At 36.5% G+C, this 13,168-nt stretch overlaps 1 protein-coding gene across 1 annotated transcript in view; it reads right to left on the reverse strand.

Moving 5' to 3' along the window:
• Positions 1–1,342: 1,342 nt before the first annotated feature.
• Positions 1,343–13,168, reverse strand: part of LOC111863646 (organic cation transporter protein) — a 61,775-nt gene continuing 49,949 nt past the window's right edge. Inside the window, exons 8-10 of the mRNA XM_023850142.2 lie at positions 12,030–12,205; positions 9,938–10,110; positions 1,343–8,772 (exon numbers count right to left, since the gene is read on the reverse strand). Coding sequence (XP_023705910.1) covers positions 8,583–8,772; positions 9,938–10,110; positions 12,030–12,205 — 539 coding nt within the window. The 3' untranslated portion in view covers positions 1,343–8,582. The remainder of the gene's footprint in view (positions 8,773–9,937; positions 10,111–12,029; positions 12,206–13,168) is intronic.

Genomic DNA, 13,168 nt, shown 5'->3' on the forward strand with positions numbered 1-13,168 from the left:
TGCCTGACGCCGTGTTTACAGGTTGCCTAGCAACACTGTCAAGAGTTGTTTACTGCACTGTAGCAACCGCAGCATCCCTTGGTAACGTCACCGCGGAAGGGGGCGGAGTGTTGACTGGCCTGTTACCGTAGCAGCGGCAATGCTCCAAAGGTGTTACGTCACCGCTGGCGGCGGAGGGGATGTCCTGAATAGCGCAAATACGTCACAATATTGTATTGCCATATTCATGACAGTGTCTGTGGCTGTGTCCAAGTTGTCATAAAAAAGATATACAATGGGACAGTCTGCACAATAATAATTCTGAAAAAGACAATATAGACACTGCTGTGTCAACATTTGTTTTATTAGCTGTTTGTGGTAACGCTAGATGTTTTGACCCTTTTCTTGGGTCATCTTCAGGCATATAAGAATACTGATACTAGTTCTTGAATTACATCATTGTTCAATATGGATCCATGTTGTGTTTGTCAAAACACGTAGTGTTACCACAAACGGCTAATAAAAAAATGTTGACAAAGTAGTGTCTATATTGTCATTTTCAGAATTATTGTTGTGTAGACTGCCCTTTTGTATCTCTTTCATATGACTAAAGATTCATCATAGAAATTTGATTTATGCTGTTACAGTCTGTCTGTACCCAGTTTTGAATCCATACAATCACACAGGGGTCACCTGTGCTTAGTAATATTTAATGCAATTACATTATCAAAATCAGCAGTTGCAATAGCAGTTTTGTTCATGAAAGATTCTGGCAGATTTCCGTAATATGTTACCCTCGTCACACATAACTCCCAGCTGGGAAGCTTGCAACTAACTGCCTGAGCTATGGCACAGCTGACGTGGTCATGTAACTGAGTAATATGAATTTTTGTTTGAATTGTGTTTATTTCTTTGGTAGTCATGTCTGCTGTTTCATTTCTGTGGATTACACAATGAAGACCAAGGAAGTTGGCTCATAGGGTAACAGTGCCGACTTATATTCAGTATATGCCTTGTTCAAATATTGGTTGAGACATCCTTCTGAGATATGACGCTGTTCTGCTTGCCACCTGCTTTCATGCTGGTTTCTGGCTCAGCTTATTCTTTGACCCTGAAGATGTAGGTGATATGTTCCCCCAGAAATTTCAGTTGACCTTCAGTGGACCACATGGTGCTATATCACAGAAGACAGCACTCTTCATAAGCACTGCTGTGAGAACCTTTGATCCTACATACTGGCTATCATGGCTGAGATTTCTCATGGGTTCCCTGAGCCTCTCCCAGTAAATGCCAGTACAGTACCTTAAATAAGACCATGACTGCTTCCTGATGATTTGCAGTTACCTGTTGATTTATTCTGTCATTCACTGCTGTATAGCTTTAGCTGCTGATAGCATCATTTAATAAATCATAAATAAAGAAATAAGAAGATACCAAAATGAGATTAAATTCATATGCACAAGAATTTGAGAAATTATAATGGCTTTGCTGCTTTTATAAATCTGATTTATCCTTATATGCTTAAGGGAAAACCTTGCCATCATACCATATGTCTAAGTTACTCACTGGTAGTACACCTGTTGATTTAATTACCTTTTTGGATGACCACATTTATTGCAGAACCAAGATTTTGTGTTGGTAGTATGTAATCATTTCTCTATCCATGACAGTGTAACTGTTCAGACATAATATCTTTCATTAACTGACTGTATTTAGTCGAGCTGACCATTATATGAGGTTTGTGTTGATGCATATCATGTCTCAGAAATTCCATTTAAGTTCATGATAAATATACCTTTTTATTAGAATGAATAGCGAATCTGCATAAGTTCTTAGCCTGGGATTATCTGCTGAGCATATATTATGTTGATTATAGTTTCTTCTAACTTTACAGTCTGTGGCAAAACTATTATAACGTGTCCTATTTAACTCTAAACATGATCCATAATGTAAATACCACTGATACTGGTTGAGCATTAATGTTGCCTCTCTTAATTGCATGCTCAAGCATAAATAAATATATTAAATTATATTTGTATAAGCTTTGTTTCACTTCTGTTATGAGGCTGTCATTTCACCCTTATGATTACAGTTATTTTTGTCATTTGAATAGGGTGATTGGACGATTTCACAGTTCCAAAACCTTGTCTGAGTCTTCAAGTGTTGGATGACATCATGTTTCATTACATGATAGAGTTGTCTGTGTTGCTTGGTGTGAGTGATGCCAAGGTACTACTTCCATTTTTACCTTGGACTAAGCTCTCATGGCAGCTTAATTTATTCTCTGTTTTAACTTGTAGTGACAGAGGATTAATTCTTTTTGTGATTGATGTCCTGAAATTGTTTGTATGTCTGGAAGTGCAGTGTGTGTGTTTGTGTGTGTGTATGTATGTGGAGTATGCAGTGTGAATGTTTATGAGAAGATGCAGGTTTAGAACTCTGGATCATCCTATTGACCCTCATATATGTGATATGGTAACACATGTTTATGATGGTGGAAATGAAAGTGCAGTCACATCTACATGACTGAGAAACAAGCAGCTGTGTATTCTACTATGTTCCCCCTGAACTCTTGATATAACTGTTGCTGCGATACTTTTCTTTCAGCATTGTAACAAGTGTGGGTTTGAGTATTGTACTATGGGAGGAGTGTTACTGTATCTCCCTGTGATTGAAGACTTTAAATTTTCTTACCCAGAATGTTGCAGTTGTTAACTTTGCTCTGTTTATCCATATTCTCACCCTCATTAATTTCTCTGCATCTCACTGAGACAAGGTTTGCATATGTTACATAGTCTAAAGATGAAAAAAGGAAAACAACAACAGTATGTTGTCATTAAAGAGGTGAAAATAAGAACATTTCAATATTTATATGTTTCTGATGGTATGTTGCAATAAACTTGACTTATTTTTGACATATCCATTGCCTTGAGTTGTTTTCAGACAGAACATTTTGGTCACTGGTTCTGTTTCCATCATCTGATGTAAAGTAGAATTACTGTTTCGTTTTCTTACAGTTTCTTTTATAATCTTTGCTGGAAATTTTTCTCATTATCTCCTGTTGATGTTACCTGATGTTAACGGTATATACAGTTGGCTTAGAACCATCATTGATCATGATACAGACTAGCTGTTATTAATGGGCCCAATGTAATAAGAACCTTTCTACAAACAGTTTCTAAAACTTTTTGTCAGAAAACACTCAAGATAATGGACAGTGTCCAAAATAATGCACATGTTTAGGAAGATTCCTCCATACGTCCACTCCATACTCCTGTATTTTCTCTGTTTTTTAGTTCAGTTTGCAGTGCTGGATGGGTAATTTCCCATTTCTGCAAATCTGTACGTTCTTGTGCATGATGTATCTCAGTTGAACCTGTCTCAGTGAGTGGGAAAGAAAAACTAGTCTTAATATTATAGATATATATGTCAAAACTTTTTGTACTATACGCACTACAATATAAATTACATGCGTAATATATTAAATATCTACTCATGTTTACATACAGGTATTCTCATATATAGCATGAGTACATGTATGTAAATAAAGCTAAGTAATTAATAATAACATGAATAAGAATAATGAAGTATATACTGTACATATTATAATGTTTCAGTGCCATTCCTCTCTTTCCATATTTTCTCCCAACTCCATAACACATGAATATTTGTTCATACCAATTATACCTTTCTCCATAACCCTCCCCTAGTTTGTTGTGAATGTTTGCATTGTTTCAACATAAATTTCAGAAATTCTAAAATAAAGCCTATTATTTCCATGTGGAATGGTTTTATAAATACTTTTTTCCTTCGTTTTGTCCTTATGTTCATAGTAAAACCTGTCCTTTGTAATCAGCATCTGTTACGTAACAAAATTTTATATTTGAAGCATAAAAATTATTTCGCTAAAATCTTAGGCAATTATCTTTGCCAAATTGAGTTTCAGAGTGACATTTCAGGGACCTGCTTTGACTCCACACCAGGAACGATGTGGAGAATTACTATAGATTGCTTATATGTAGTAAACCCTCCACATTCACAAAATCCACAAATTCGTGTAATTTAATGTATCCCTATGCCACATTTGAACCACCTTGCCCTTTACAAGTACGCAAGCTTTCCACCTCAGTGATAACATAAATGATCAAAACCAAATTTTTTTCAGACCAAACCCTCAATATCTTCCTTCCCCAAACCTCTTCAGTCTTTCTCACTGAAGGATCTGCACTAAATTCGCCATATTATTGTAATATCATTATTACTAATATAGTATGTTATGTACAGATATTTGTGTATATTCTCAAATATTTACCTTTTCACTCTGTATGTTTTGTCATCCTATAAACCTAACAGCTTTCCATTGAATTGTGGTGTCAACATCTTTGAATTCCACATCTGCATTATGCAGGAATTGTAACCTTCACAAATGGGAAGTATTTACTATATATGTTTTTTTCAATCGGTATGGAGCACTCTGATTGACAAGAAGGTGAGATAAATATGTCAGGTACATACAGTCATTCCCCACATTGCCTCTGATGATGGAGACAGACCAGGTCACTCAAGTGTTGGTTTTTAAACTCAGTTTTAGATGCACCTTGTCCCTAAGAAGATTTTAGTGCATTCATTCAGTGTAAGAGCTTTGCATCTTATCTTAATGGTCTATTTTCAATGTTTCTCATTATTAACATTAACATGAGCTTCTCTAATGATTTTATAAGAATATTTATTTCAATTTGGCTTCATATTATAGGTATATGTGTAATAGATCAGGTGGTGAGATGGTTCTGACTGAGAAGATGAGCCGGGTTCCATCATAGGCTAGTCCGTGTCGGATTTGGATGTGTGGAACGACATGTTCTCTTGTGGATTGCAGTTTTCCCTGTGCCAGTCACGACTCCACTAATGTTGCATATTTGTCTTACCTCCTGAGATGAATGGTACACTGATCAAGCCAGCACATCATTGCAACCACAATTCTCAGTTATGGCTTTTCATCTGACATGGCACGTTGTCACACTTGAGGGTAAGAAATTTGAATTCCTCATATTGTTTAGGTACATGGAAACCCCCACTTAACCTTTATCATACAGGCGATGTGCTGGTTTATAAGGCACAGCATTGCATTTTTCTTAATATAAATACCTTTACTGCCATGTTTAAAGCTGGCTGTCATTGCTATAATAGCAGATTTAAATCTGTCCAATGAAGGTTACAGACACTTTAACACAGAAATTCTCTTGGCCTAATTAAAATTGAATGCTTGATGACAGAAAATCATAAATCAAGCAACATTAAATGGGGGTTCTGCTTTATTCATCATAGCAAAATGAAGTTTGTGTCAAGCATTATAAACTGTGCATTGGTTCAGATACAGAGAAGATTCTTTTCTCCAGTTAAATAGCTGTCAAGTACTATGAATTGTGTGCTAACTCCTCTAAAGCAGATTTAAAAGGGTTCTGAGTATTGAACAGGTCACCTACACATTTATTTTTCAGCATTAGTTACCTTAAACACCAAAGGAGAGTGTACCAACATATTGTACTTATTTATAATTCTTGTGGGAAAACTGGTTTTGTTTTATGTTAATCCCTTTAACAAGTTACTCCTTGGCTCTCTTCACTAAAATCCTTGGTCTCCTTCCCAACAAATGCCTATTCTTCTCTATTATTTGTTTTTTGCCTTCATGTTGTCATTTTCAGCTCTTAACAAATGCCATGCTGATGTGCCAGACAAAGTACTTTACAGGTATCCAGATTGTGTTTTCTGGGTTGTGAGAGCATGAAATTTCTCCATCTTCAGGGTCTGACTGAATGTAGAGAGGTGGTAGTTTGGTTATATGGGCAGGTCACAAGGAAGGTGGGCACCTATTTCTTTATTAACATTGCCATCCATATTGCACTCGCTTGATAGCCATTGCAAAAAATGGTGTGTAAAGCTGAAATATAATGCATTCTTGTAACCTTTGTTACCATGACATCATCAGTCATATATTCTAAACCAGTGTAAAACACGTAGACCATGTGTAAAACAGTGACCTTGTGATTCATATGATAAAGAGTATGCTTATATAGATATGCATAATATGAAGCTGACAAATTAAAAAAAAAGTGTTAAAATTGTGGAGCTAGGATAGAAATAGGAACTAAAAATTTTATTTTGTTTTTATAGCAGCAGTGTTGAAAAATTAGTGGTGTTTTGCAGTCTGGATCTTGTTATTCTCCTATAAACACTAGTCTCAGAAATTTCTTACCATGTGAAGATGACCAGTACAGGTTTAAATATGTACTGTATATGATTATTAGTAAATATTAAATAACAAAAATGAGTTCTGTTGATGGTACTGAATAAGGTAAAACATATTTTCATTTAAAACTTCATTATAAAGTTCACAAGTACCAACTACAGAGTTTTGTAATTTGATTGTTTTTCTTGCCTATATATATATATATATACACACACACACACAGTATTAAGGGAAGTAACAGAATAAATGGAGCTCAGACTTATTTTGAAACAAATGTTGTATTTTATTTGCTATACATAGAGTGACCCTACTGAATCCAAACCAAGGCAGATAGGTAACAGAATTTCACATAACCTTCTTCACAGCATCCAGAGTATCTTAGTTTTCCAACCATCTAAACAGTATCTATAACGATTCAAAACAACAGTATGAACTTAATGGTGTAAGTTATTAGAAATTCAGATCTACATTTTTTGGTTCAAATGTAGGATTACCCTGTAGGTCTATATTTAAATATTGTATAAAAATAATACACATTATACTTTATATAAAAATACCCTAACAACAACTAAAGCATAAACTCATATCACATATTTAGATAAAAAGTATTTACAGTGTATCACAATCTGCAAATAGGAACTCATCCCCAAGCCTTGTTGTCTGTAGTAACTGCAATGAAACATTATCACAGCTTTGCTGACATGTCAGTAATAATAGTAGTGGTGGTAGTAGTAAAACAATAACTAATTAAAATTCCAGTATTAGAGGCCCTGATTAATCTTTCTTTTACTTTTTAAATTTTATGAACATAAGGTTGTGGGGTTTTGAAGGATTAATCCTGCTGAAGACCATAACTAGGAAATAATTTTGGACAGAGGTTAACAAATGAATGAATGACATGTTGGACATAGTCAGAAGTGTACACATTTTGTTTGTGTATATTTATGAAGCCTTCTGTTATTTTATTATCATTATTGTGGGAACTAACACTGGGCCTTACCTCTCCACAGTATGTCTATGTAACATACATCAGGCAGCAAAAAGCATTCTATTCAAACAAAAATGGGAATATAATAGGATGAAGGAGTGGGTTTATCATAACAATGAATGGAGCTGATGCGACTTGGAGATAACGTACAGGAATAACTTTGAATATGAATGTACCTTGTGACTAGTTCATCACATTTCGGCTTCAATTAGTAATTCAAGCAGTTCATTTTATATTCTGTGTAACAAATTTGAGATTTGTTCGTTTCCCATTCTTCAAGATTTATTTGCAGAATATAGAATTTGTTAAAAGTTTTCCAGACCCTTGAACTAAATAAATGATTACTGAAGATCTGAGGTTTTCATAGTAGAGAGAACTTGGGTTATGATCTTCTGAGTTTTGACATTGTATGGTCACATGTGGTTACCAGTGATTTACAGTACCCTGAAGGTGAATGCTGCAGGTTCCTTCAAAATGCTATTAATCACTTACAAGGCTACACAGTGCCATAGCCCAAAAAACCACAAACTGGAAAGGATTATTGAAGCCAACAAAATTACATGGATATTCTAACTTATTCAAGCCATTGTATTTCTTGTACATATGGCAACTAAGTTAAATACGTAAAGTAAAGGTACAGTCGCTTGGCTTAATGAAGCATGAAGTCATGTGGGAGTGGCACAGTAGCTCCATGCATTCTTAATCTCACCACAATATGAAAGGGATTAGTCAGCTTCACTCTCTGGCCACTTTACCCTCAGGGAAAGAGTCCCCAATACCCACCAGATAGGCTGGGTGGGATCTAGAGCCAGTCTTGACACTGTGGAGAAGAGAGAAAGCTCTTGCCTCTACCTAAAATAGCATCCAAACTCCAGGTTACAATATGTAAGAAGCCAGTACAGTGTACAGTTCAGTCATAACAAACTTTTTCTGGCTGTGGTTAAAAAGAAAAGGAGAAATAATTCATTAATTTCATTCAGTTTTGATTTACCTAAAAGTCAGTGTATAAATACATCAATAAATAATAGTTTATAATATGAATAGAAATACTTAAATTGTTAGTAGGAAGCTACCAGATGATTTTTTTACAATTCAAGTATCCAAATTGTAACAAAGCATATTTATAATTTAGGAACTATTGTGTATAAATGTTTTGAGATGAAAGAGTTGCTTACTTTCATAGGTAGCAAAACTCTTATCACCCGATTAAAATGTTCTTGGCATAATGACTTGAAAGAACATTGAGAAGAGTAAAAATGCTCTCACCAAAATTTCCGTCTATGGTAGACTTCTAGTAATTCAGATACTTTGGCCTCTTTACACTATTGATGCCCTGATAAAATGCAGTCTGTTTGGTATGAACTGTCTTCAGACAATGTTGGCAGCTTGCGTTTCGTCGGATTGTTTCATTGATCTCCTGGACCTAAGTGATCTCTGGAGCATGCTGGATCGGTACATTTCTCCTCTCACAGATGCCCTGAGGGATGCCCTACCCACCTGCGAATTGCTTCTCTGAAAGTTGCTCCTCATTTCCGTCGAGTCTGCTTCATTTACAGTCCTACAAAAGATACATTTCTCTCATGTACAAATAGTAACATAATATTCAGCACGTAACTAATTTAAAGCTGAAGACTGAACAGGTGTGTGCGTGCGTGCACAGCACTATGTTATGGAAAGGATAAGTTCTTGCAAATGTGTCCATCATGAAATTTGGCAATCTTAATCTTTATTTTTCCATTGACTCCCATGTTGTAAGAGGAGATGTGTTCCTATGGATTTTTTTTTCAGTCCACAATTGCAATAAATTCAACTTTTTTGTCCAAGAAGTTGTGCTGCTTGAGGGCCTCTATCCAGACATTTTAAATAAGGTTAATACACTGTATAATTTAAAATGAAATGGGAACAGAAATCATGCTTACAGCTATTTCCTACATCAATAATGTTATACCATCTGAATATTTTGTGTGAATTGGCTGTTATTTTCTATTTGAAGGAGTTTTAATATTTGTCACAAGTTTCTGTAAGGACAAATTTATATTCTGTATTATGAATTTTACAGCCATGTTCTATAATTTCTAAAAGAATAATACTCCATAATTTCGGAGGCATACTTTGTATATGCATATATAAAGCTACAAAACACTTTCAGTATGATTTATATATACAAACAAAATGAAGGTAACTAACAAGAGAATTAAGAATTACTGACTGTAGTCATTATTAACTGAAGTTATCAACATCATTAGTTATTTAGCATCAAATTATATGAGATAATGATGCAATTTGGTTAAATTTGAAGGATTAGAGAGGAACCAGTCATGGCTTGTTTCAAGGCACCATCGTGGAATTCACATGGCAGCAATGAGGAACACCATGAGAAACCTCCCTCGGGATAATCAGTGTCTCTTCTGAAATCAAAACAGCATTTTCCATAGCTGTACTGCATGAGCCAGTTTGCTCAGTATTATTAACCACTGTGACCATCTGTCAAGACACAGTTTTCAGAACACCTGCATAAAGTAAGATAATGTGCATGCTCTACTTACATGACGCAACAAACCAGTATCCACTTGAGGAAGACAGAGAAAGTAGAAGAAGAAAGTTTAGAGCATTATTACTTCTCAAGTACAGTCAGTTCTAGAGCATTATGATGATGACTAGAGAAGGTCTGTATATATCAAGTCAGTTTGCTCAGAGTTAAATGTAAGCAAAATGCAACTCACTTAGTACAGCAGGGGAAGTCCAAGAATTTCTGGCCTTTGCCAAAGTTTTCTCCATCCTGCAGGGTTTGTGGTAATTCTTTGTCCAATGTTTCTGGAAGAAAGAGGGCCAAGAGCCCCCCAACAACTCCAAGAGTTCCCAACACCAACAGTGGAAGTATTGGGCTGATGTTAGCCTGCACACAATCAGCCAATATAAACCCTTTCACTCTTAGTACTCATACAGTGACAAGACCTGCTGAATTGTTCAATTATATGCTTGGAGAACTCAACGGGTGTCCTTTTACATTTTATATACTACAACATGAACATTCTGCAACCTACATACTTTAACCCTGAAGATGAAGGAAGCATGTTGGTCTTTGCCAACAAGACTACATCAGAGTGAATATCACTACCTGAGTTTAGTTCTCTTCAGGCTGATATTGCTATTGAAGATTTGGTGGTGGTGAATGTAGGAATGAACCTTTGGGTTTCGTAAAGAACAATGAATTTCTTGACGAGCTGAGCAGCTGTTCACTTCTCAGTAAGGAGTTAAGTTAAATAGGTATGGCACAAAAATATTTATTCTAATCTTTATGCAGTGTGTATCCCTTCTGCATTGCAAATGCTTCCACTTGGTAAAATGAATAAACATAAGTTTTGTGAGAAATTTAAGCCAGCCAGCCAGCTCCCCCCCCCCCAAAAAAAAAATTGGGGGGGAAGTAAAGAAATATACTAAATGTTAGTGATAAAAAATAAAAGTTTTTTTATATTCTATCCTGAGTCCTCTAGGGTGAGTAGTAATATTGGTCTTAAGCAACCTAAATGTAAGTTTGTAAGCAAATTTTCTGGTTTCACCCCAGAAGAAATGTGGTAGCATCCAGTTGAGGGGAGACTGCAGGGAGAAAGTATCGAAATAGACCAAATGATTGAATGGATAATTATAAATTAAACTAAAAAGAAATAACTTTGTTGGTTTTAACACAAAAATTGAATGTGAAAGTTTGTGGAAATGTAACAGAATGAACAAGAAGAAAAGGAAATTGAAGTTCTAATATGAAGAAAAGACACTGGGAACAGAAAAATTAATAGGGTGGTACAGAAGATGAATATCTGTGGGAAGACAGGCATGAGAGGAACAAGCAAGCTTTTTCACAAATGAAACCAACAGCAGAGGAAATATCTTAACAAGAATAAGAAATAGCAATAATCAGCAGATAATCTAATCCACATGTTTTCTTTTTCAGTTTCCTTATTGTGTTATAACTCATCTTTGTATTCATGTGGCATTTGGTTCTCATTAAAGACCAAAGACATGATAATGTGCTATCTGATCAGGGCAAGTGCACACCTCAGATTGCAGTGATAAATAAGTCTGTAGCAACAATGAAATTATAAGTAGCAGGAGTTCTCATTATGAACTAAAATTCAAACATGGAATCACAGTTTTTTTCTATCTCTGCTTGGATGTAATGTAAGGACAGTAGAGCAGAATCTGTTAGTAGACTTTCCCTCACCTCAGTAGTGCCAGAATTAACTGTAAAACCAATGTTAGGTTTGCTGATTAAGCAACACCACAGATCAGAGTCAGTCTTGTGAAAATAATAAGTGTTAAGCTAGGCAAAAAATACTCCACTTTATACAAAACCTGAAGGTTCATTACCCCCGCCACTGGAATCTGTCCTGAGCAAGATAAACCCAGTCCACATCCTTACGTTCTATAACTTAACTTGCAGTGGCGCACCATAGCTCAAGCACCGACTTCCCATCGCAGTGGCCCGGGATCGATCCTGGGTCTGGTCAAGTGGGATTTGTGGTGGACAAAGTGGCACTGGGGCAGGTTTTCTCCAAGTATGTTAGTTTCCCCTGCCAATCTTCATTCCACCAACTGCTCCACAATCACCCTCACCTATCATCTGGGGCTGGTCCAATAGGCCAGAAGTGGCTGCAGTACAAGGGACTTAATCCCGCCCCACTAGCATTAAAAAAAAACATCCATTTTAATACTTTTCTATCCCTAAGCTTCCAAAGACTTCTCTCCATCACATGTTCTGAGCAAGATGTCTGTACCCACAGTGCAATGAACTTGAGTGTAGACATTTTCATAGCTTACCAGGTAGACAACAAATGGAGCCAATATGCTGGCTACATAGCCCATAATGTGGATAAGAGCAACACCTTGTGCCCTCACCACAGTTGGCAACACTTCAGCTGCATACTGAAGCCCAATGTTGTAAGAGATGTTCACACTGAAGCGACCCATGATAGCAAGGGCAGCTGATGGTGCTCCTGCAAGTTAGACAAAACATGTTTCATTGTAGAGAAATTCTCTCCTTTGAAGTTACCACATCTGTGACAATGAAGAGTATGATCTTTGGGGTTGTAATAGTTCAGTAGATTCCCACCAACGTTTTCAGTGAATGTATCACCTCCGTCTTCAGGGCCAAAGAGTAACACAAGCAAGAAATGAGCAGTATATTCCTCCATATCATCAGTGGGCTCTACCAGACTTAAGAGGCCTGCTTGCCTTAATATCATTGTACAAAACATCTGAAAAGCTTCCACAAATTTGGAGCAAATTATTCACAACTTCAAGCAGACCTAACAGGTATAAAGAAAACAATTCTGTGCAATCCAAGTTCCAGGTCATAGAGAGGAAGTCCCAACTTAAAGATCAGGAATGTGATAATGTGCTGCCTGGTCAGGGTTATTGCACACTTCAGGGGACAGTGATGGATGAGTAGGGAGCAATGGTGGAATGTTGACTTAGCAGGAGAAAACATAAGAGTGGGAGAGTAACCTGCTTTAGTGCTACTTCATCCTCCATGGAACTAAAATTCATGTTGCTTGGATTGAAATATTACACCACAAAAAGATGAGGACATGAAAATGAAAATGGAGATAAGAACAGAATTATATTTACCGCACGAAAATTTAAAATCGACAGCCCCACACAGTCTAGAGACATAAGGACAGGAATATACAAAATTGTAACAGAAAAACAGGAAATGAAGTAAAGAAGGCCACAGAATGATAAAATTTAAAATGTATTGGCTCAAATAAGGCAGGCTAGAATGTGGCATAATACATATTGTGACGTGTTGCGCTATGGATGATGCCCCTCCCTCCCCGCCAGCCGTGACGTGCCGAGCAGAGCCGAAGTGAGCCGAGTCCCAGCACGCTGGTCGCTATGCAAAGCAAGTAAACACCGGTTGCTAAGCAAAGCGGGTAAACAGTGGTTGCGAGAGACGA

This window comes from Cryptotermes secundus, unplaced genomic scaffold (genome assembly GCF_002891405.2).
Source record: "Cryptotermes secundus unplaced genomic scaffold, Csec_1.0 scaffold234, whole genome shotgun sequence".
Lineage (NCBI taxonomy): Eukaryota > Metazoa > Arthropoda > Insecta > Blattodea > Kalotermitidae > Cryptotermes > Cryptotermes secundus.